At 45.1% G+C, this 25,894-nt stretch overlaps 1 protein-coding gene and 1 long non-coding RNA gene across 3 annotated transcripts in view; both read right to left on the reverse strand.

The window, feature by feature from the left end:
- LOC111266527 (zinc finger protein 395) overlaps positions 1-25,894 on the reverse strand; it is a 136,969-nt gene that overhangs the window by 90,318 nt on the left and 20,757 nt on the right. The window contains exons 1-2 of one of the 2 annotated variants that reach the window (XM_086970940.1): positions 18,621-18,708; positions 16,675-16,991 (exon numbers count right to left, since the gene is read on the reverse strand). In XM_086970940.1, coding sequence (XP_086827066.1) covers positions 16,675-16,991; positions 18,621-18,626 — 323 coding nt within the window. In that variant the 5' untranslated portion in view covers positions 18,627-18,708. Of the gene's footprint in view, positions 1-16,674; positions 16,992-18,620; positions 18,709-25,894 lie in introns of those variants that run through there. The other variant, XM_086970939.1, reaches the window with a different exon arrangement.
- Positions 11,164-14,062, reverse strand: LOC111266528 (uncharacterized). The gene is made up of 2 exons (XR_002684141.2): positions 13,118-14,062; positions 11,164-11,949 (listed from the first exon to the last, which is right to left on the reverse strand). It is a non-coding gene; the product is annotated as an uncharacterized LOC111266528 (long non-coding RNA).

Below are 25,894 nucleotides of genomic sequence, written 5' to 3' on the forward strand. Positions count from 1 at the left end.
AGAAAGAGCGAGAATCTTTCGCGCATGTGCCGTGCACGGCCAATGTACTCAACGCAATTAGGTTATGTCTAGTTGCCGTTGCGCTCACTGCTATCTGCACCCTGATGCCTTTGCCGCTCACTGATGCCACATCACACGAATTACTATCGGTAGGTTACTATCGGGTAAGCCGCTGCGACCTTTTACTGCCGCAATCATTACAAGCCGTGTCCGAAACCCGCCACCGACAACAACAGGGCCAAACCGAACGCCACAATTAAAACAAAGCAGCAAAAGTCCGCAAGTGCGTCCATTGTCGAACGCTCGATCTTTCCTTTTCCCCCGCGAAGTACCGCTACAGACAACGCTATTCACTTCAAATGCTTTTTTTTTCCTGCTCCTGCTGACGCCATTGTCGCCTCGATCGTTGCCATGCTGCCCTTTCTATTTGCCCATATCTATGTTCGTCAGTGTTTTTCGTTTATCTGTGCTCGTAGTGGCAATGGAAATGATAGCTGTTACCGCCGTCGTTGAGGCGATAGTGCGAGGCCGAGCGTCCAATCAAACGAAAGTGTTTAGTTCCTGGCGGAAAATCCCTGCCGGGCAGATGAGCGCGAACGACACCGGCACTATAGAATCGTGTATGAATAGCGCACGGCTTAGCGGCACGCGGCAGAGAGAGAGAGGATGCGTGACGACGTTTACATTGCAACGCAGTAACTGCGACAGCGGCGTCATTATCAGCAGCTTTCGTTGTTTAACGGACAGCCGTAGTTGACACAGATCGAGGAGGCTGAATGTCGACTCTACCACACTCGATTAGCCATTGGCGGTCAGCAGGCGGGTACTCGTCGCGAAAACTTCGCGCGAAGTCATTAAAGCACGTAAAGACAGTGACAAATATGACAGTTGGTACAAACAAGAGTCGGCGGTATAGCGGACGACGAAACTAATGGATAGCATAGCGTTGTGGGTGCCCTATTATACAAAAAGTGAGGGATACAGGCGAACACGAAAAGAAAGACATGAAATTAAAAGATTTTTTATAAGAAACGACCGTCCATAAGTTGCAAGCACCAAGCGGTGACTCGGAACAACAGGGAGCATTCTTACGAAACGAAAAATGTTATTGAAGAAGATTCTCAGATGTTTAACACCTGTGCTGCTGTTGCTATTGCCTAAACAATGGATGCAAATATGCCAACAAGGGAATTACTTACATGACAAATGATGATGAAAATGCCTAGAAAAAAATCTTCACGCACAGCACGGAACAACACTTCAGAGTACATTAACGTTACTTTTCACTGGCAAAGTGTGTGGATCAAAGATGTCGAAACGAATTAAAACAAGTCTTGTGCTCACCCGCTCAGGCAGTACCGCGAACACCAAACCCGCACCAAATGTCTATCCAGCTAAACATTACTCTGGCCGCGACGCTCGACTAGTCTCACTGACTTGTGGCAAGTGTATTACCAACTACAACGGTAACATCACCGTTTGACATATCAATAGTATCGAGCGCTATACTGAAGCCGGATGACTTCGATTTGATGATGGAACTGCTATTGCCAGCAGCCGTTGGCGGCCATTTATGTATGTGACGACAGATTCAGTCCCCGTTATAGCATAGAATTTAGTGGAAGCGTTCGATTAGGTCGCGAACGTCATTACTCTATTAACGGAAACGTTGCCTTGATTTTTCACCCGAAGCTACTATAACTGCTGCTGCTGCTGCTGCTGCTGCCCCATCGTCTAAGAACAATTTTATTACCCAATCAACTATCGGGGTCGACCTCCATCGTCCTTAATGATTGTGATGATAACCCCATTTGAATCTGTAAAGCCACGCCGTACCTCACTGCATCAAGCGTCTATTTTGTCTAAGACTGTTGGCGTTCCTGTTACAGACTGTCATAAAACAAAATACAATTTTCTCGTCTCAGTCCATTTTGATTTCTACGGGAAAACCTACTATTCAACAGTCTCGTTCGGGTCGAACACCAGCTTTCTCCTGTAGTAGCGTCCCTTCTGTGGCCTTGCCTCACACACTGACCCTCACCGCGTTAGTAGACCCCCACCCCACAAACGAACGACAGCCGCAATACCAGAAACAAGCTCGCCGCTTCCATCAAAACCGCGTGTCAACAACTACGCCGCGCGTCACTGGCTGACTACTTGACTATCACTATTGGCTAAGGCAACGCCTTCGACGCTTCCTATGATGCCACCACCTCCGCAACCCTCTGTCGCAACACTAATTCACCAGCGAACCGGCAAGTTTTCTTTAGGCGTTCAGCTATCACTGCCGTCGCAACAACCCCCCAGCCTTTTCTGGCACCACTGTCAATCGTAGCGTTATTATGTTTAGCTACCTAAGACTAATAATCGCACAATAATCGTATGGAGTAATGTAATACATACACTGGCTGATTGGTCAGAATGAAAGTTGCCGACTTTGCATAGTGTCGCACCTTCGTCGTCGTTGTCTTTCTATATAGATAGTGGCGGGTTTCGCTCTTAAACCTTTGTGAATTTTCGCTTTGTCTTTGTTTCTGGATTGATAGTTGGCTAGTCATTTCTCTCACAAATATCCGAGTCAGTGAGTACGGCCCCGTGATGTCCTAGTACGAGCGACACCAACAATTTCGGCAAGCGCAGAAAGTTTACTGGTTGGTCTTTATGAGGACTCTCCTCAACAATGGCGTGTGTCCTTGGCGAGAGTTAGGCCTCGCTCTGAGCTCTGTCTCGCTGTTGTGTACGAACGATTACGTGTACACGTAGTATTGCGGCGACGGCAGCACTTGTTAACAGCCTTAGCAGTAGCAGTTTGCTTTTGTCGCGTTCTTCTAGCCAATGTCTATCGACTAACCGGCGCACGGGCGACACAGACAAACGTGTCGATGGGTCAATAGGAGAGTAGATACAAAGGCTGCTGGAGCAGTCGGTGGCGAAGGTAACACTCTCTCAGAAGCTGATGTGTGCCACCGACCGGCGAACGAGTTCTAGAATAGCGATCGAAGAAACTGTCAATGGTACGACGGTATGGATGGTGAAGCGGATTCGAATTTTCAGAGGTCGGTTCGAGGGATCAAATCCTGTAAGACGCAATAAAGGAGCTCACTACCCTCAGATCTAGGCCGGAGATGCTGCTGTGCCAGTGATCAGCTGAGCTATACCGCCCTTCCCTATCCAGTTATCCGTAGCTACGATAGGCCGGTAAGGATGAACTTCACATTAGTGATTTATCACAAACAAGGAAAGCCTTGTCCAGCGATTTACGACGTAAAACTCGAAGCATTACGCTGTGACTTGCGCCTGCACGGGGATGCTAATCTACCATCGGTAGCTAGTTTGACGGTTCGCTGCTGCTGCTGCTTCCGTTACTGAATCCGCTACTTTTACGGGCCCTTTTGCTACATCTGTGACGAAGGCTGCTGTCGCTATTGCTGCGGCCGCGCCCATAGCCACTGACCAATCCAGTTCGACGGAGAATACCCCGATAGATATAGGATCGGTGTACAAAAACAACGAAGTAATAGCAGACGACATCGACCAACACGCACTGCATCATTGTCATCAACGGAAACAAGAGCCGCTAATGAGCAGCAGTTGTGACGATTGCTAACGCTATTCGCTTCATTCGATTCCATCTCAGCATCGCGTCCTCCGATTCGTTCACTCTCATCTACCGTCAACCGTTCGCCGCCGCCGCCGCCGCCGCCGCCGCCAAGATCAGCTAGCGTGTAATGCTAGTCAGCCGGCGTTAGCCAGTGGACCTGCTGGTCGCGACCTACCGGTGTCGCTACTGCAATAGATACTGACCAGCCAGCGACGGCTGCACCTACGACGACTTAAATCAACAGGACCAGCAGGATCTATCGATGTTCGTCATGATGATTGCGTTATCCCGTCAAGTTAGCAGTACCAGCTGACTATTGTCACATGTGCTGTGGCTGTTGGTCAGTAGCGAGTGAACAGGCTGGACAACTGGAGCCGATATGGCGGCCTTCCGAACAACGACAGCAGCAGCTAAATGCAACGACAATCGTAATGTCTATTTATTGAAATCAGGTCCACGAGCTTAGCAATTGGCCAATGATAGCATTATAAAGAGGAAGTCGGCGTTTTAGTAGCCCCTTGCATTCGCTATCGCCCAAGGAACAACGACAGAGAACTGGTGCTTGCTGGAAAGAGACAGGAGGAGCTGGGAAGACTGGATGTGCCCCGTGTGCCTGTTTGTGTGTGAGAGAGGGGGGATGGGGGCGTAGGCTGGACAACAGGCAAACGTAGCAACTACACGGCAATGTATCGTCAACGATATAATAAACAACGAAAGTGACCTAGCCACTAGTAAGCGGCAACCGCTTTTCAACAAGGGCAACCATAGCGATACTGAGTCAACGAATGCCGGCACCACGCCAATACGTCTTGACGACAGACACCCGCTGGTATAGACGATCACGCTTAGTTAGCGTCATCGCTCGCATTGACAATTTGCTGGTGCTCCTGCGGTGACGGGCAAGCATCCTTGCACGGATCACGGCGGAACCACTGATAAGGCCGCCCATCAAAACAGCGACAACAAAAACAGGCACGATAACAACAATACTGACGGCAACAGCGATGGCAAGACGCAATTCATATTGCCCTCCCTTCGCACGCAATCCCTATAGTTCACACACAACTGACAATATGAACCCCAACAGTGGCGACTGGCGTGTTACATTGGGGATTGCTGCTGACTATATTGTTGTCGTTGCGGCAGGACTACTTCGCGATTGTTGCAGTCGACAGCGATGAAAAGTAAACGGAAAAAAAACAGAAGATAAAGAGACAGGCCGGTAATATACAACGCTACCTCTATTGCTTCAGCTGCTAATGACGTCCTTAGCGTCACACGCTTACTACTCTTGTAGCAGCTGTCGTTGTTTTAAAGCATCAGTTGATCGTCAGCGTGATTGGTCGTCAAACGGTGAACGAAGACTTTGAACGACGACTGCGACGAGGCCAACTTGTGTTTGCCCCACATGTGTCTGTGGGCGGAAAGTCTACTAGAAGTGTCGGGTGCGTGTTTTAGCCAGTCGGCTACATTCTAGCCGACAGGACAAAACACTTGGCAACAGCAGCGTAGAAAAGCCAGCAACGACAATAGCATAAAAGGTCACAGCAATAGATCAGGCAGAAGTTGTGCCGATGACAGCAGAGGTTGTGCTGCTCTGACATAACAGCTGACACAGACTCCGGCTTTTAATGAATATGAACAAAATTATTAGTGAAGAAATCAGCAACGAAATCAACCAGCTGATTCCTTACACCTACATATCTTGCTTGTCGTCTTTATCGACCAGAAAGCGGTACCCCGAACAACTGGTCCCAGTATCAGCCCCTTAGTCTCTACCGTACGGCACAGGCGTACGTTTAAGCTAGGGCCGAACTAGCCAGTCATAACAGCAGGCTTCGAAAAGTCACGTTAATGGGAACAGTGAAGCAGCTTCTGATCAGATACAATTTCCATAATCCAATACAGTAGACCCGCTGGTCAACACATGTTGATCAGGGAGGCCAACCCGCATTCCATGAACTGGGATCGATGGTGAAAACAAAATAAGAAGCAGCAACAAATGTTACGGCAATTGGTATCAACGGACAACGCATGTACCTATATATCGGGGCATGGTGCCGACCATCAGCCGGCGGCTTCCCAGTCGCCTGAATGAATGGATGGATGGCCCTCTCATAGGAATAACATCAGACAAAATAGTAAATAGAAAGGCAGCCAGCAGGCGAGAGTTGGATGTCAACACGACATCGTCCATATACCAATCGATGGATGGATGGATGGATGGATGGATGAACGTACACATAAGAATGAAAGAGTGCAAAGACATGTAGACCACCAAACGCTTACTTATCGTGCGTTTGACCATTTAATCTTTACTGAATCGGCGAATCTCCTGCCAACAGCATCAACACCAATAACAGCAACAGCGACGGCGGTAATCGTTATCCTCGGAGCGGATCGGTACCCGCCGACAGAGATTTGGAGCCACTGAGAAGGCTGTAAACTATTGCCAAAACTACGGTGGAGACTAGAAAAGGGGCTCTTGGACATTACGTCATTGGGACAACAGCAGATAGCCGTTCTCAAACAGCGTCTAATGAACGCAGTTCCGGACTGATGCTGGATAGACCATCATATTTCTATGTTAGCCTATTGACTCGCAGTAACAACAATAAGCATGGCAGCAATGGAAGGCAAAAGAAAATAGAAAATCACCGGTTTTAAATCTAATCGAAGTAAATAATGTCGACGATTAATGTGGTAAGATGAAATTATCGAGACCGGCCGGTGCGTGGCCTGTGTTCGTAATCCATTGCTCGTTTGGATAGGATTAGCACAAAATTTTTATAAATAGCAAGAATAACAGTAAGCTAGAAATGACAATTATTATCGGCGCATTAAAGATAAATGTAACGGCTAAAAATCGCTATTTCCAATGATGTAACTTAACTGTGGATGGGATGATCGAAGAAAAAAGTTTCCAAATCACACAACAAATGTATGATCATTGTTGTCAATGGTACAGGACTACGCCAAAGATTACGTTGGGTCCTTCAGCCTCTTAGCACTGAACGTCGGCCAGGTTCATCAGTTTAGTTCGAACATACTCAATTAAACATATCAAGAAATTTCTAAACGTTCCAGGAAACAACCCTGATTTGAAGCAAATACTGATGTGATATTTTTGTCTGTTCTAATAACAGCCAGATTACTTGATTAATGACGGCAGCATCTTCACTCTCTAAAGGAAAGCGCTATCACCACCAATCTGCCGGCACCCACACAAGCAACCGGACAGATAAATTCCTCAACAACGACATCAGCTTGGAGGAGAAAGCACCCTTTCCCCAAGCAATCTAATAAAAAAAGATCACTATTCCACGTATTAAATGCTTCTAGATGGCATCTACCATAATTGTTACCTAGCGTTTCACTGCGGCATCTGAAGTGTGGACCGTTTGCGCGCCAATATTTGAATTTCTGCGTCGGTCTCGTAACAGGAGATAAATGCCCTAAAGGTGACAGGTACTCTCTCGGATAGAATGATTTTTTCTTAATCCTTTGACACGATAGTTGTTTGCTGTAGACGTCATCGTTGGGTCTAGTCGAACACGATAACCGTAACGGTTTTGGCATCGCTCAGGGGCCCCAACATCGACCAAGAAACAAGCCACGGATTTGGCTATAAGCTTTTGATTTTGTTCAATTTCGTTAGCGCATGTAAGAGATTTTCAGCTGTTGTAAGGAAAAAGGCACGTCATGTAACGATATTTGATCTTAACGCGTTCATGAATTAGCAACAAATCTTATTCCTAATCTCTGGACCTCCCCGCGGATACTATTGACGTAATACTGGTCTTATTAAAGAAACCATGTAGGAAGTGCCGTTTTGTGAACACTTTAACAGCCAGCGTTAAGTCGGAATAATCCTCCTGAACGCAAAAATGCTTACGGATTATTGGAGCTATTGGACAGTTTCATTGTATAGGCGAAGTGTTTACAAATGATCAGCGCAGGGCCGCTTTCAATATAATCATTGCGATAGGATTGATAAGTTCGTGACAAAACCCAGGTTTGAAAAGATTTCGGGAAGCCCGCAGATTATCTGCTGGAAATAGTCAACATGCCATAATAGACCTCGCCGAGCCGCAAAATACGTCATTATTATCAATAGCCATCGGCACTATTGTGCAACGGTTACGTTATTATTTATTCGTTTATTAAGATACGGTTAAACAATTAAGATATGAATCGCTCTTACGCCATTCCGTTCGAAGACATCGACTGAGGATAAGTGTAATTGGGATTAACGTAATTGCCTGAAGTTAGTAACAATCGTAGTAGTAGTAGCAGTGGTCCCGTAGCGGACGTGGCACGTTAGATGAACTTGTTGTTTGAACCTTTTTTCCACCTCATTTCTGTTCTCATATCTACCTCTCGAATTCTCCCTGGAAGTACCTCACTGGACTACTTGTTTCTCTATGCCTAGTGTTATATTTTACCAGCCTGCGAGGTCGCAGTAACTGACTTCAAGTTATATCAGGTAATTTAAGCTGTAGTAAAGGCTGTACCGTTACTATATGTGTAGTATTCCTAGGCAATTGGTATCGGAACACCGTTATAATTTGTACTGAGCACTGGCGAACCGTTAGCTCGCTCACTGCCGTCGTTTTTGTTAACGTTAGCAGCAATAAAAATGGCTTCACTTTAATAGCAGCCGAATTCGCTTTAGAAGCCAACGGTACGAAGAGACAAATAATCTCGGAGCTGATTACGTTGACGTAGGGGCTCAAAAACATGGCCGGGTAGCAGATCAAGGACTAACAGCCCTATAGATTTGTCTATCTGACCATCCGTAGACGAAACTTGCAGCACAAAAAATAACGAAAGGAAAAAAGTAACGAAAAATATTGTATCTGTAGCTGTTCCCCCTCTGGTGCTAGCAGCGGAAGAAGGCGGCGACGGTGGTTCTATAATACGACTCCCCCGATGACCCGCTGTCCAAGCGGCGGTCGTAATACCGGGCAATGCTCAATAGGGTCGTGCAAAATAGCTTACGAAGGATGGCGTATTATTTCCAGATGTGTATCTATTCTATTGAAGCCGATCTATAGAAGAACGTTGATAGGTTCCATTCTATCTGTCTAATACTATAATATTTTTTTTTTTGCGTCTGCTGGTTCTTGGGTTGAAAGCTCTTTTTAGTTGGGGAGTTCTGTACTGTTTCTATGATATTGCGGTTCAACCGTAATGTGATACGGCACGGGAAAAACAAATTAACATTATTATCAGCCAACGCGTTTTGTTGTCGTTGAGTGTAAATTATAATACATTTTTATATAAAAGAGTTCATACCCGTCTGACACGATAGACTGTACCTTAGCGAAGCCAAAATGGAAACCGTACGTTAGAACTAATCAAAGGCTAAATAATTTTGTAAAATTGTATAATACAAGGAGGGACCTACATACAAATTACTAAGTATTGCCAGTTGGTCTATAGTACGAAGTGTCTATTTCGTAAACGAAACACGAAAGTGTATTCCATCAGGCTCCTTCTAACTATATCCAATTGATGTTCCGCTGTCAGAATAGAGACTCAACGACAAATTCCAAATACGAAAAATTAAATGCTCCCTTCACAATACGTTACGGTCCGTATCGAGTAACTTGCTACCACGATGACGTTGCCGTTCTCTACCCGAACGCCTTTTATGACAATTATTAGTTTTATCAACACTAACAACAAACGTTGCATAGGAAACAAGCCACTTTGGGCTGGCATAGTGATGCCAATATTTCAATCATTAATTGAAAAAAGGGCGATAGTCCCTTAGTTGTTTCCTCTTCCACCGAATATTATGGACGATAAGAAAAGCAAGAGCCTTTTGTTTAGTCGCGGCTTTCCAGGAAACAGTCTTAGCGGGATTGGGATCCTGCCATGTTTTTCTAACAGCAAAACACAGTTTGCATATATATATATATATATATATATATATATTCATAGTCGCTCACCGTATTCCGCAAGCTAACGGTGGTCATTATCACGTTGCTTAAGCCGGCTTCACGCTCACGTAACATTGCAGACGTTCCCGTCTATTACTACTATTATTATGCGTATGAATATAAGAAACACTTAATAAAACTATGAAAACAAGTTACCGCTAACCGCTTCTCAAGTTAGACATTTGCGCAATGAACTATAACATAGAGACACACATATGTACGCATATATATATTCCTTATTTCGCTCCAAGCGGGCATGCTTTAAACGGAAGCAAGGTTCATACGTAGATAGCGAAATTGAATTCACTCGGTAACAGCTTAAGCAACTCCTATAAAGGTTAACGGCAACACACAGGACACGATGCCGGGGCAAATTTTCTCGTTCTTCTATACAGCGAAAAGTATTTCAAAGACAAATTATACGCCTTGGCAAAAGATGATGGTTTTGTACAGGATCAAACGCGGTAAGATCGGCCAAAGAGCGGCGGTAAGAGCGACTAAAACCAGTCGTTTATCCTAACGATTCCCAGTCCGCAGAAGTCTTACGGAGTTGATCCGCTGAACTAATCCGTGAAATCGGAATCAATGACACACATCCAGCTCGAGATGGACCATTATTAAACGAGAACACTTTCATTTTCATCCATCCATCCATTCGATGGTCTAACTCAATTCAATAGTACCTTCAGATTTTACCGCCATGTTTATATGCGCCTGTTTATTCATCGTTTACTTCGAGCTATAGCTTCGGCTGAAGAAAAGCACAAGTTGAGTGAGGTCAGGACAACGATGCTGTAACCAGGTCAGTTTTTTTCCCGTTGCCTGCGATAGCCTGAACACCTATGTACAGCGAAACGACTTCAACTCGATGAACCACGGACCACAGGGCCGCCGCTACCATATTATAATAGACGTTACCCCTACTATTACCAAGCATGGTCATTACCATTATCTCCACCCTTCTGTTGCGAACTTTCACCTGAGTGATTGATTGACTGATAGATTGATTGATTGACTGATTAGTTAATTAAGTGGCTCATTGGTTGCTGGTCACGGGCCGATGCGATGCTACGGAACATAGCTGCGCAGCCATTGCGCAACCCGACCAGATCCGATACAACCGTCGATATGTTACAGCCCCAATGAGCGAACACCAAAAAAGTCTCGAACGCTATCGCCGCTGCCGCCGTTCATTCAACTACAACGAGACCTAGACGCACGGCCAGATTCCATTACGAAACATAGCCCCAGCGCAATAATGCAAAAAAAACTTACCATAGAACTACGAAGCTAGGGTCTCGTTTCAAGTGGTTGTTTTCTTCAATTGCCAGTGGAGAAAACCCAGCCGATGCACGCTTACACGTACATACATTTGATACAGCTTGATAAAGATCGATTGATAGATATAAGGCTCTTGAACAGTGGCGATGGCTATTTGATAGCAGTATAGTAATAGTAAAAGTGATAAAAATATCTTTCGGAATATCATATCTTTCGGAAGGCCACCGAGGGCAAATGGCTATTCACAGAATGCCCGGCCAACTAACCAGCCGACCAAGTAAGCAGCAACGCTATAATAATTTATCTTTCTCCTTTCCCTCTTTCGGTGATAGATTATTCTTCGTTTTTTTTTTTACTAGAATCAAACTGCAGTCGGTGTGCTGCCCTATGTTGTCCCCATTCTCCCGTTACGCTCACCGTCCAATAAGATCTCATTTAACAGAGCGGTTTTCTTTGTTTTTATTGTGTTGTAACTGCTTTTGTTGCCGATGTGGCTGCCTCCTGGCTGAAATCAGTCATCGGTTCCCGGCAGCGCCCGGTTCTTGTGTCGCTGATGCGGCGCGCTAGACCCGCTGCTTTCCTCATCTGTAGAGGCAAACGACACGAAGTGTAGTCGCTGTTTGAAGCTGCACCGACCAGCAGTTTATAACAACGTCGCAGTCAGCAGCGAACGTAGCCGCAGTGGAAAGCAGCGCTTCGGCCAACTTCATCATTCACTTCATCGTCATCAACGTCCATGACGACGATGGGGGAATCCCTTCGGCCAGCATCAGCAGCATTGTGATGCCGTTGCTTCTTTTTGCCGATCGCTTAGCTGCTCGCACCTCAACCGAGTCACCGCTTCTCAGCGCCACTTTTTGCTGCTTCCTCTCACCTGGCCCGACTGACTGCTGTTTTGATATTTCTGATTCCGAAGCCGGCGCCGAGGCCGTTCACGTTGCCAGTGCCGTCAAAGCCGACGATGTTTGTCCATCCGGGCGCGGAACAGGGCTGCTCTGGCGCGTTGCAGCGCGCGTACTCTGGCCAGCAAGAATCGCAACGAATAGAAGGGCGTGCGCGATGGGTTTCGCTGCCGCTATGTGGCAGCGAAACTTGTCATGGTTTCTATCAATGCAGTGGCTGAAACCATTGGACGTCTATTTAGTAATAGGTAAAGGGCTTTTCGTGCTTGTTCCCTCCCTGTTTGTTTCGCTGCCTGTTTTTTCATTCTATCCAGTTGCCTATTGAGCCCTGGGTCCACTCACCTACCCCCAAGACCCATCGGAATGATGGTTCCTTTGAGGGGTTGGGTTAGTATAATATTTCGATTAGCTGTTTGCTTGACCGATTATAGTAATCTTGTGTCGAACAAGTGACCGCTATCACCATTGCCACCTCAGCCGCTGCGGGTGGAAATGCTCCGACGAATAGCGTCCGGTGCGATTCGACACAAAGATGCTCGATGAAATGTTGCAATTGCTAAGCAAAAGCTACTACTCAAAATGTATTACTTTTACTCCTATTAGCGTTAGGGCTAGACGTATAAAAAGGGAAACGATGCGTTCGGTTGTTTTGGCGGCAACGGCCGCTAGGCAAAAGGACTTTCTTACTGACCCCGATCGAGTTAACCTTCGGATGAAATATCTCTCACAGATAGTCAATTTAGCTCCTATTTCTGTCCGACCGGATGTGGGACGCGGTCGGCGAACGAAGTAAAAGCCGTAATACCAGCTGCAGAAGCAAGTATGCTATTTAACAATCACGAAGGTTATGTTACATAGGGATGTTTTAAGTCGGACTAATGTTTCCCACCGGAACAGAAAAAATGCTGGCTGGTGGCAGTATTCAGCAGCAGATTCCTAACGCTTCGTGGAGATGGGGGTGAACACCATTAAAACCTGGCAATGACCCAACTCCCGATGACGATGATATTTCGCGTTCTTGTCCTAGATGCCAATCCGATTTCTTCGTACCGATACGTAACCACAGGAGAGTCAAGCAAATGAGAGCCGGTGTTGTTATGACGGCATACGCTCTACGAAGTCATTGTTTTACTGCCGCCGCTGTTCTCGGCCACTTCTTTCACTCTTGCTTGAATCCACAGGAGCGCAAATGATTCTTTCCGCAAACCCCTCCCGTTGTGATGATGTTATAATATAATAGCACAACTCTCTCGCTTGCTCTTGTTCATACGATTGGCCGGTGTTCCACCCCAGAGAGCCGCTGCTCTTACAGTCTTTATGCAGTACCAGCGACGACTTCGCTATTAACTAATAACCTAGTTCGGTTCAATGGAACGTCTGCTTACCTTCCCAATGTCTTCTTTTTGATCAGATCCTCTTCTAATACTTCATCATTATCGGTACCGTCGATGTCGTAGGCGATGCCTCGGTCGGGCACACCGCACAGCGACTCACTGCTAACTTGTTTCAGGCAGACGAACGCAAAGCTTCTCTTTCTTCTTTGTTCTGTCTTCTAAAACATACAGTCAACGAACGGCCAGCAAACAAACAGGCAGCTGTTGACGCGCTTCCCTGCAGTGGCTACCGCGATCGATCAACTTGCTGTGGCCGCATCGCAACCTACGACCGAAGTTCTACTCGTGTTCTGCCGCGGCTGCTGTTAAGCGCATCACTATTACCCGACTTCGCCAAATAACCAGGCTTCTTATCGGGTTCCTTGAAAGCTTGCGCTAACGAAAAATTTATTATTTCCATTCAGTCGTCTGCAACTGCGGACGCAAGAAGCGGCAAGAAGGACACAGCAGGGGGAGGGCTGGTTGCTGGAGACGAGCGAAGAGCAACGAAAAAGGAACTGCTCCAGGCACGGCGTCTGCTAGCGAGGGCCGTTGTTTGCCGACCTGGCACCACCGCTCAGAGAACATCAGCGCTACAGCTTTTGTTGGGTTACCGAACCTTTCTACGCTATTAACACTTTGCGCAGTTCTAGCCGAATACGTGGTCATTACTGTAGTAATAGAAGCGTTTGAAAGTTATGGAGAGTGGCGGACCCGCCAAGCAACCAGGCAGTAACGGCACATTACTGCTGGTTCCGACCATTCTAGCGGACGTTTTATATAGATATAGGGCAAGCAAACGGCCGTCAGCAAAAAGAAACTGAATATAAAGCGGAGTCGGGTGATGATGATGCAGTGGAAAAGGGGAACGAGACAGCTATCGCGTGGAGAGGGAAAATTGGAGGACTGTCAAAGGGAATAAGAAACACATCAATGCATCCGACGATAGCATCCAGGCATCATCGTAGAACAAGCCCACGAAAAAAACAACGGCGAAACTTTTCTAGTTCATTGCAAAACTAGTACATTGCTCTATCAACTGGCCAACAAGAATCCGAAATCATCGACTGGAAAGAAAGGACATATATATATATATATAGCAAAAGACTGCGACTCATTTGCAAACATGACAGGGTTTAGCTAAAAGTGTAAATAATTATTGTTAAATATGTAACGACTAACATAGGATTGAAGATTCATTCGAACTCAATCAATAGAACAATGGTCAAAGGAATACTCTCACATGCAAACTATGGGAAAGAGACAAAGTATTTACATGGCTTCTATTTATTTATTATACCAATGAGGGTAGCGTGGTTGCCCCGAACAGCATTGACGCGTATCACTCTCACTTAGCACAGGATACAGTCATCTTTTCTAATTGTTTCTTTTGTATTAGACTGTACTGGGAATGCATTGGTTGTAACAAAACGTAAAAACGAAACGAAAGTGAACGGGATACGCCAAGGGACATGAACAGTCTTTTCGAAGCGACAGATCTGACGAAACTAGGGGATATCTGCCAAAACACGCATTTTTTCTTGCCAGCTCCTTTCGTCCTTTTTCTCTCCCGCATGTCCTTCGTAGAAATTGCAGCAGCCTTGTTCATGCTTTTCTTACCAATGTTTCCACCGCTACCGCTCACATCTGAGCCATATTTCGCCTTTGTTAGTTGGCCACGTTGGTGACCATGTCGTGCCCTTCCATCGGCTAAGACCCTCCACCATTCTTTTCTCTTCGCACGACTGCTTCGATTGACCCGATTGCCTTCGAGTGTCCTGGCAAGGCTTCGTTAGCTGTACATTTTGCCCAATACTTGACAGCGGAGAGCCATAGCAACCAGCAGTGCCGATGATTCTCGAAGGACGACCCCGTTAGGACGCAAAAAAGTTGGACAAAGTCCCTACTGCTTCTACTGTAGCGCCCCGCGCACTCATTCTTTATGAGAAAAACCGATCATGTTCCTTGCCCGAGCTGAAGACCAGACCGATATGGGGCCCACTGGGCAGGAGTGCGAGATCGCTAGGACCCACGGCTGATATCAGGCAAGAAAGCTGAACTTTGTCCCACTCGAAAGCAGAGAAAGCGAGAGAAAAAGACCAAACGCATAATAAGCACGATAGAATAATTATAAATGAAGGTTTCCTTACGCTAACAAAATGGGACAGGAAAAGGACGTACAGTGTGTAGAAGGCGAACGTCAAAATGACCCCGAAAAGAATTTGAAGGTTATCATGGTATTGAGCAAACGGTAAGAAATGAAACCGAAATAAGTTGGTCCGCAAAAGCCAGCTCACTTGCAGACACCTTAATTGCTAAGAGCTAAAATCAACGGTACCGGTGTGCCCTTGACGTCGCGAAACGTGGTACAAAGTTATCGTGTTTCTCTCAGTTTTAATGGGTGTCAACGTGAGGTAAGTAGGCTGAGTTATGGGCCAGTAATGCAGCATATGAACAGTATTACCTCAGCCGGAATTCCGCTAATCCGCTGGCAAGCAGATGCTATCTTTCCCCTTGTCTGGATATGTTATTATTGCACATTGTAAAGCAGTTGGTTTTTGAATTTAGCATTAGAATTGAAGTATAATAGAGCTTTTCAGTTGTCTGCTTCATCTGGGTTATTCTCTCCCATGTGTTTTTTTCGTCCAGTGAAGTACGCACTGTAAGTACTGTCTTTGCTCACTTGTAGGATGTCACTGAGGTTATGTTATTAATAGTATTACTTATCAGGCTTAGAGGTTATTCTATAAATAGAGTTACGAATTTTGCTTGTTTCTCTAGTTGTCTGTCATCTATATGTTTTCCTTAATTTGCCAATTTATTTCTTACCAATATAAATAAATCTTCAGACAGGAACGTTTGGTTTGCTTAGTCTACATGTTTTCCACGAATTAATCTGGCATTCATCTAAAGAGGACTTGCTTTAATTTATTCTTCAAGTGTTCTAATAGATTTTCCCCTTTTTCTTTTCCTGTTACTTTGATGTATAACAATCAGTCTTAATGGCCTTACGGATAACGCTAACTGAGGCCTATCAATCTGCAACACATTAGGTAAGGTCAAGGGAGGTCCGTCCGTCGGACACACACATGTCATTTGCACCCGCAACTCGTAAGGCCATTTCTTTGATCACAAACCGACCGAGGCCATCCGTCTTCTTCAACACAGATGCCTACGGGACAACGTTAATTGCGATAGCATTGTGAAATCTGTTGTCGATCGCATCGGCTAGGAGGACTTGGCCATTGTGACACATCGCTCTACCGCAACATCGTACAATTATAGGGAATACAAATGAACGAGAACCAAGGAGAGTTCTTATTGGCTGCCGTTTGGATCAGCGGCCGTAAATCATCGATTTTTGTCGCGAAGAATGTTACCTGAATAAAATTGCCACAGTCCCTGAACGCTAAGTAAACCCACATATGGAGTTTCTACTATCAAGTGTTCACTGTCGCGGTGATTGGATGTCGGAAAGATGGGCGATTTATTAAAGTCTTTTTGCTTTTAATGTATAGATAGGGGTTTTATATAAGTACAATGTTGTCAAAATTGGTACAATTACCCACCCGTTAGTTTGTTGCTGCGTTTGCTGTTGCTGTTGCTGCTGCTGCTGTTGCTGCTGCTGTTGCTGCTGCTGCTGCTGCTGCTGCTGCTGCTGCTGCTGCTGCTGCTGCTGCTGTTGAGGATTGGCAGTTGTTGCTGAAGAACTTACAGCGGCGATCTGATCGCTGCTGAGTCCGCCTCGACCGGCTTCAGCCAGACGCGAGTAATCGACGTCGATGTCTTGGAGCCGAGCGCTTTTGCGACTTTCAAGAAGACGAACCTCTTCCAGACGTTTTACGAATTGCACGAGTTGTCCTCCACTGTGAACGCTCATAAGAACCTAAAAATAGGAGGTCCGAAAAAGATTAAACAAATAATTTTTGTACAGGGTACTGAATCAGATGTTTTTCTCTTTTGATAACACATAAATTCATGTTTTGAGTTTCACGTTTATTGTAGCTTGTAAGCATTGTCTGAGAAATTTCCTCTTAATCTCGGAAGTACGGAAATTAGATGTTTAGAATATTTCCCACTAAGCTGCTTTGAACTTGAAGCTGCTTCTCTCTGCACCATACAGGCATGCAACTAGTGTTGCCAGCGCAGAATTTCCGACAACTTCGACTTATACCCAACATTGATCCATTCAGCCAGCCAACAACACGCCTTCCTCTCGATACTACAAAACTTGATATGTTTTATGCTTTTTATTATCACATAATATTCGTTTCCGTGTTTGGAGGGACGACATTCAATGCCAGCTAAGTGGACAGGTGCATAGAACCTAGAACGGGAGCGTCGGAGCTAGCGACCTAAGAAGGGATCCTGAACGGTCAGCTAAGTTAGAAAGAACATATAGACGTATCTGTCGCGCACGAATGCTACGACGTCTTCAAGTAGATGCGGTTTTCATCACGATCACGTGCCACGCGCCCATTTATTATCGAAATCCGATTTTGGACTAGATATTCAGAGCAGGCACTTGGAGCGGCTTCAGGAGCCGAAATCAAGCAACAGACCTGGATCGCTTGAGTTCTACTTGAATGGAATCTGTAGCTTGGCTGAAAGCGCTTGGTTTACCCTACGGCCCCCGAGGGGCTAATTTTAGAATGGCAGCTGGCAGTTACCAACCCACAGCTCCTGTTGCGGCAGACCGACTTGTAGCTATGATTCATCTAATCATCGTGTACGCCCCTGCCAGGAAGAAACACAGGGGAATAGTTACAGCATATAGCCATAGCTGCACATAAAACCGTATCTGCCGTATATCGATGTGACGAGCGTGTGGCCTTGGTCACCGGCCGGTTAGTCTCGCTCAACAAGCAAGCTCGCTTAGAATTGACTTGTCGTAGAGAGCATCTCCCTGCTCAAAAGTCCCTATCATTCGATGTGGATGCGAAAAGTTTACCAAGGGAATGATGGTTCATCGTTGTGAACAATCGCTGTAAAAGCCACCAGGTTTACTAGATCTGGACAAGTGCCTTAAGAGGTGCAGCTGAAACTAGATGTGTTAAAGCCGTTGTCAAGAAGTCTAGCTTCATAACGGCAAGCTGTTACAATCACTTTGTCTGTGTTTATTCCATTTGTAAACTATCGACAAAACATTTATGAGCCTTAAACTCGACGTATTTCTGCAATGTGTCCTTCTATCATCAAATGTCAGTCCATAAGACATTCACTAATTGCTTGCTGTTTCCTTTCACTCCTTCTAGATTTCTCTATTCTTCCATCATTGCGTGTAACACTGAGGTTATCTAGCTCTTTACCCTTAGCTGTCTATCTGTCTACCGAAATCAAGCAGAAGCATAAACAGTAGTAGTAATAATATCAGTTGCCAAATATCGGACGGCCTCGTATAACAAAGTGAATTACTTGGTCTGGTTGCACCGCTCGCTTTTAGAGCATTTCAACGCTCTTCCCTGTCTTCTTGGCTCCCTCTTAGGTAGATTTGTCCGTTGCCAGTTGTACTAACCTTCATTCAAAGCGTCTCAAGGTACATCGAGAAATCCCGGTAAAGACATCAGCACATTTAGGTGACTCACTTGTCCGGCCCTATGACCACTACTGATAGACACGGCGAGCTTAAATGGTTCGTCTTTGCAGGCCAACGTTCGACCTGCGTTCATTCACGGTTGATGGCCGTCTCATCAACATTTCTGTAAGCTGAAACATCGCCAAACTGGGATAATTAAATTAAGCGTACGCGAAAGCGCTGTATAAATGCGTGAGCGCCAAAAGGAGACAGCACAAATTTACTACCTTTGTCAGATCTAGTTAATTCGATGGCTAGATAGCGGTAATATCCCTAATGAGACAGCAATATATATCTCTGGTGACTCGCAGCCATAGAAACGTGAGCGCAACCTGAAAACGTAATTTCTGTGACACAAACACATACGAACAGACTTGGCAGCTAATGCGCGGAACAATTTCGAAAACAAGTTTGTGTCTACTCCCACAAAAGTCTGATCTTTAACAAAAGCCAGCAAGGAAAAAAGCAGTGATCAGCCTAACAATCAGGGAAGTTTGGCTCGGATGCATGTTGCTACAGACAGAGCTTAATCACTTTGTTAAGAGCATTACGGCAATGCGGATGAAGTTGACCTACTGGTGTGCACCTTATGGCAGGCCCTGTATCGGCTTGTTTGGTGTTCTCGAAGCTGTTGCAGTTACGAAGCGATTATGGCGAAATCGCACAAAGGCAACAAGGCTAAGGGCTTTCTGTAAGACGATGTATGGGTATACATAGGTACACATGTAGTGTTATACGTACGCGTTAGCCTTAACGTCAGTCACTGGGCCTATGCTCTACCGTACGGAACGAATGATCACTCTTTTTCTTTGAGCTCACCCAAGTGTAACTGCTACTATTACATACGCCGAAGCGGCAGTACAGTATGTACATACTGAGCTGCGCACGCAGAACGCACGACGACAGCTAGTCGAGTATAAAGAGTGCGAACGAGACTTGGTTCGTCGGCCGGCCTGTAGTATATTGAACGAGGTCTGTTTTTGCGGCTGCTACGAGGGCCATTTACTATCAAAATGGTGCTGCTGATGGCCGATAGATGAACAAGCTAGCCTAATAACATCCTTGACCGTGACCGTTCGCTCGACTGATTGTTTCGAGCAGCTGAGGACCAGAAGCACTTGTCAGGGCTTAACGGATGTAGAGAGCTCAAAAATCTATAGTACTAGCTGCATTTGTAGAGTACGCATAGACACAAAAGGAATTATAGGCTCAATTACACAAGTCTAATGAAAGTCGATGTTTTTTTTTTTTAATTTTTCAAAACTGGAAAAACCACGCCTAAGTTCTCGGCACAACTATCACTGTAGTTTATACAGAGACGCAATAAATGATGAAGACAAGGATGGGGCATGCAGTAGCCCTAATAATGACATTGTGATAAAAGCTGATACTTGAAACTTTTGACAATGGCTCATCGCTTTAAATAGTTCTGCGATTATGTATCGTCTGCAGTGCTTAGCAAAAGATCCACGCGCCATAGGCGTTTTTTTCTGCACCGCTATATGCATTCACCGAAACTATTGTTTGTTCCCAGGTAATACATACAATTTTTCTATTGCAATGTGCGTGGGGTTCCGCTGTGTGGATTGGCCATGGATGACGGTGCCCCCTTGCTAGCTATAGCAATGACTATATATATATATATATACACTTAAATTAGAGTTGCTTCTTCTTACAGCCTTATAGAGGGACATAGCTTACATGCAATGGCAGTGCTGTTTTGACAGACAGCTCCGTCTGACGGCAGAAACGAGCAGCGCGTGATCAAGGACTTTACGGGCTGGCTAAACCACTCGTACTGGCTACAGCGTTGTCTTGCCTTTGCTGTTTTTGACACATCAAACATAAACATGGGTACGATTTTTCATGGTTTCGTTAACATCTCGCATCATGTAGAACAGTTCAGTGTACAGGAGCACATTCGTAAACGACACACACCATCAGAACCCATTGTAATTCTTAACGTCCATTTCATCAAACGAATAGATCCATGATTATGGATCTATTCGTTTGATGAGTGTGTGAAAATGTTATCATTCATTGCCTTTCCCATATATATAGGAACAGAATTATATATATGATTCAGCAGCTGTTTTGTTTTTCTATTATAGTATAGCAATATTAGGATGGAGGTACCAACGATTTAGACAACTCTATATGACCCAGAAGGACCTCATTCTGGTTGGGTAACTCAGACACGTACTTGCTTTAAAACGATACGGCTGCAGCAATAAGACACATCATACATGTAAAAACCATAGTACAATTGTGCTCCTTATGGGCTATATTTCCAGCAGAAGTCCAGGTCAGAATAACAGGTGCCCTTGAGTAGCTTTTGCAGTACGCTGCGACCATGCCATCGCGATGGCGAAGGGGTAAGAGTTGCCTTAGATCCACGTTCACTTTTGCTGCGCGTCTATCTTATGCTTCTGAGCTTTGTCGTTGCTTGGTGTCCAGTCTCACATATGCCCCCGACACTCCGACCCCGTTCGTAATTCAACAGGCAGTATCGATAGATACAGGCGTACGCAGAGATAAAGGAAGCAAAATAGGGAGGCTTTCAGAATGGTCATAGCTAGTTTTTGATTTCGCCATTTATTTCGAATTCAGGTCGATGCAAAATGTTCTATTTCCCAGTGATTGCCGCTGCCGTCGATGTGACTGCGGCTGATGGTGAGGGGTGTGATCCAAGCTACGACTACAATTCCTGAAGAGAGAAGCTAATTCTGAAGAGAAGTAGGTAAACAGTCTATAGGGGAAAGCTGCAACCACCACGCCAAATCAATAGAAAGGTTGATGAAGAAGTGAAGTTGATGCCAAACACGGCGGGTTCTAACCGTCGAAAAGGAAGAAGTAGCCAGTGGGAGGTGTCCGATCAGAATATTGTTGGCAATACGTGTAAGTTCTCCATAGTCTCAGGTCGTGAATCTTAAAGCAAACGAGCGATTAGAACAAACTTAGAACGGTCTAGGGAGCATGCCCCTTTTAAAAGGCCCTTTTTCACCTTCAGGTAGCTAGGCTGAGGTCAGCAGGCATTGGAAAAAACTACTTAAGAAATAGGAATAGGATACGTAGTTTTTCTGTAAAGATATTTCTAGGTAAATTCAGCTATTTCTTTACCATTGTATCTAGAAACTTTATCTTCTATGTAACAGTATAGTTGCTGGATCAGCTTTTGTAAATTGGCTGATTCGGTGGATGCGCACTATTTGATCGCAGACTCATGCCGTGTCGTGTAACTGATAAAAAAAGTTTAGATGATACCACGTATTTATCGTTGTTCCTAGTCAAACTCGACAATTCTAAATAAGCATGCCACACGATTATAAAAAACGATGATAAAAATAGGACAAATTATATCATTATTTTATTGCAACTAACGAGAAATGTATTAGTGCTATTCTTCCTTTACTTCTTGCCAGTAGCGCAGTTTGGGGCAAATTTCGTATCGCCCCCATATACCGCTTCTCGTTCAGCGCTTCCATTCGAAGCTTCACCGGGGTAACGAACGACGACAACAGTAAAAGCCGCAGCAAGGCAAAGTGAACGCTTTTTCTGTATCTAGCCAGGTTACTTGCCTCCGTTAAGCGCTGTCGATTTGTTTTTTTTTCGTACGACGCCCGCCTAAAACGATGGTATCCTATCCCATGGCCTCAGTCAGCCAGTGTTTGTTTTGGTCAGCTGGGCAACTTAGCAATGCTTGTTGCAATACACACTTGGTATGATATAAACTGCTTCCTGGCTTGTCATCGCTGTCCTACGAGGACGTGCGTTGCACGAACCGGAGTCGAAAATTACTTCCTTACCCCATCTACTCTTTGTCCATTGCTGATGCGTTGACGAATACCAGCTAACGGCTATTTGTCCTGGTAAAGGACGTCACCAACCGACAGCGCGGGCAAAAACAACAACAGCGGCAGCCGATTCATTACAGCACCCGCACTTACAATTGCAATATTCGCTCATCATCCTGCTATTTGTAATGCTATTGCTACGTCTTTGCCTAGAGTTTCGACAGTAGCTATACAGATAGCAACGTTCAGGCCGAGTAAATCTTCGTCGAGAAGGACGCTGCTACCGATGCTCGGATGGCGCACTGATCACAGCAATCGCGGCAACGACAAAGCTAAATTTGACGCTGGTAACATTGCGGCTTGATGGTAATCGGCCGCAACCAAGCAAGGGCTAATGGGCTAACTCTGCTGTTGTTAGTGTTGCCTTTGTTGTTGGGGTAACAGATTGAAATGCCAGCAGACGATGGGTTCTGCTGGGCAAGCGGAGCACGGACACGAGTAAACCAACGGACGAGCAGGCGATATAACGGTCGCTCAACGATTACAGCGGTGAACATCGTCTGTAAACGGTTCTTCTCGTGTTCGTTTCGGATTGCGGTAACAGAGTCATTATCATCGGCAACACCAGTCCTTCTGCTGCTCCGATCAAGAAGGCACAACAACATGCGACCGTTCGTTTTCTTGACAACTCGTCCGTTCTGAACGCAATAGACGCTGCCTCTTCGATTGCTGTTCCATTTCATTTGTGCGGAGACACAGTTGTTGGCTTCCTCGTGGAAGGATTCCTGCGAACTGTCGCTAGAACTGCTACGGTTGGCCTGACCGGTAGAAGGATTCATCGAATGAGCAGTAGAAGACGTCCGCGGAACCGACGCCCATAGTTAATCAATTGGCGTCAGTGTCTACACGCTAGCTGACTTCCATGCAAACTTCCATGGATCATCTTCCTTCGCGCTAGGATTTGTTTGCAGGAGATCTGTCCGGCTCGACACGAAACTAATAGTATTGCTAGGGCGTCAATTCAAATACTCATAACCAACGTACGACGTATATTTTCCAGGGCAAGGAGCGTTTGCTTATCAACCGGTTGTCGGTTCAAGACGTAAATGTCGCACTCGTGCCTTCGGCTTTAAGTCAGTGTTTACTTAGGGAAGAAGCAGCAGCAGCAGCATAGAGTCTGTCTTTAAGGACACAATTTCGATTGAAGAAAAACTTTTTCGCGAGCAAAGACGGCGATGACGAAGCCGGACCGCTCGAACTAACGTGCAGTATTTTACTATTAGCCCGTTCTATGTCGTTGATCAAAGCTGGCGAAGAATCGGAATGAATCTGCAGCAGCAGCAGCAGCAGCAGTTGCTGCAAGGGTATAGATTATGAAGATACGTCAGCAGACGTCTTCCACAGCGATGATGTAGTACCCCCGACGTGTCTTTTCTTGAGACGGGAAACCGCACCGTTGATACGTGCGGTTGTATATCTCGTCCCATTTGTTTATTTTATTATTATTCTTCCCTTACCCGCTAGTCGTGTTCTAATTTGTCTTATTTAAATGTTTGCCTCCTCTGATCATTTACAAATACAACACGAAAAACGGTTTGTGCTTGTTTCCGACACATTAGATTTCATCATTAAACTGGATAGGTTCCATGGGAATTTACTGCGCTGAGGCACAACAGTGTCTTGTGATGCGTTGGTTTGTTACTGAGCACGAATAGCAACAAAAAAATTTGAAGCAATAGTGGCAGTATTGGTTCAGAAAGCTGGGGTTGGCCATTGATTGAATTGTTGGTTATTCACTGAGGGCTAACGATTGTGCTGTGACCCATTTTAGGTAGAGGGCAAAAAATCACTAACGAATAGAAGGAAAAGAGGGCAGTAGAAACACATAAAAGCTAGGTTTTCAAATCGTCAAAGTATGTATGAGCATCATACGGTAAACATAACCTAGGGTAAAAAATACTAGTTGTGGAAAGGTTTATCTAAGAGAAGTTGTCACCGCAAACTTTGGGCATTGATTTTTCTGTAATAGGATAGCGGAAACACACAGCATATATTTAAGAGTGATATATGACGACCTATCTTGCAATAGAACAAAAGTAAATGCTCAATCGTATAGAGCAATCATCGAATACTTCCTAAGGAATAAATCTAAACTCTTGCATGCTCCTCGCGCTGGGATTTCAAAATTTAGTCTTCTATATGAACCGTCAAGCGCGATACAGGAACGGGACTTGAATAGTCGTGGAAGCGCTATAGCGTAAACAAGCCAGTAAATAAACGAAATAAATAACTGAAATCGCATTAGCGGAAAAGACAGCCAATGTTGTAGCCGCATGTGCAAGTATTGCTTTGTTGCTAGTAATAATGGCGGCGGAAGATAGCTCGAAAAACCATATGTTCAGGCCAGCAGGCCGGCCATTCAGCGAGTGCGTGTTAAATGAACAGAGGGGAAGAACAACGTAAATCGCATGTAAAACGAAAGCGTACAGCGATAGAACGGGGTGAAGCTCGCTTAAAACTTGGCAAGACTTAGACGGATCGATAGAGATAACATGAAGATAAAAGGAAAGATTGTGATGACGACCATATCAACAGTAAAATCCATTGCTTTCTATTTCATTTGCAGGAGCAGCTGAAATAACCGGTTCAAAGCTGGACCGGTTATGTCGGCTAGCACCTCACAAGATTAGGTATGCAAATTCGAATTTCGCTGGGGAAAAGTAACGGGCCGTCTGAAATAACAGCGAACTGAGACTGCTTAAGCATAAAGATAGTAGACTTCTACTATATTTCCAACACCTAGTCTAAGTTAATATAATCCTCTAAAAATAAGAAGCAGCCCCATACAACGGCAACCGGGTTGCCTTTTTCCGTAGCATGCGCGCTGGGCCTGATAGCTCGTATGTATTCTCCTGGTGCACACAGATCGAACTTTCTCAACTCTAGTAGATTCATCGTGATCCGATCGGAATGAAGTGCTACCTTGTTTCGCGTCTTGGCGGCACCAGTATAGATGTACGTCAGCGGCGGACAAGATCCTGCTTGTTGGCGGCATGACATCACCCTTCTGATTGTTCTGGCGCTAACTTAGATATTATTATCGTTATTTTTATGAGTGGGTGTTTGGCTGAATGAAACGAAAATAATGACAAGCTATTGTGGTCATCGTGTTTCACACGCATCGCTCTGGAGTCCATTCAGAACTCTGCTATTCATCATTGTCATTGTAAGCAGATAATGTTCGAGATAGCCTTGACATTGGAATATTACTACACACAAGAAAACTCCACAATTTGCTATATATATATACATATCTATATATATTGGTACTGCTGGTCTTCATCCATAGCTGCACTATTGATGCACTTGTGGAGATTCTTCATCTGCCTGTCGATATGCTTATATGATAAATAGTATAGC

Source organism: Varroa jacobsoni, unplaced genomic scaffold (assembly GCF_002532875.2).
Source record: "Varroa jacobsoni isolate VJ856 unplaced genomic scaffold, vjacob_1.0 scaffold_1094, whole genome shotgun sequence".
Lineage (NCBI taxonomy): Eukaryota > Metazoa > Arthropoda > Arachnida > Mesostigmata > Varroidae > Varroa > Varroa jacobsoni.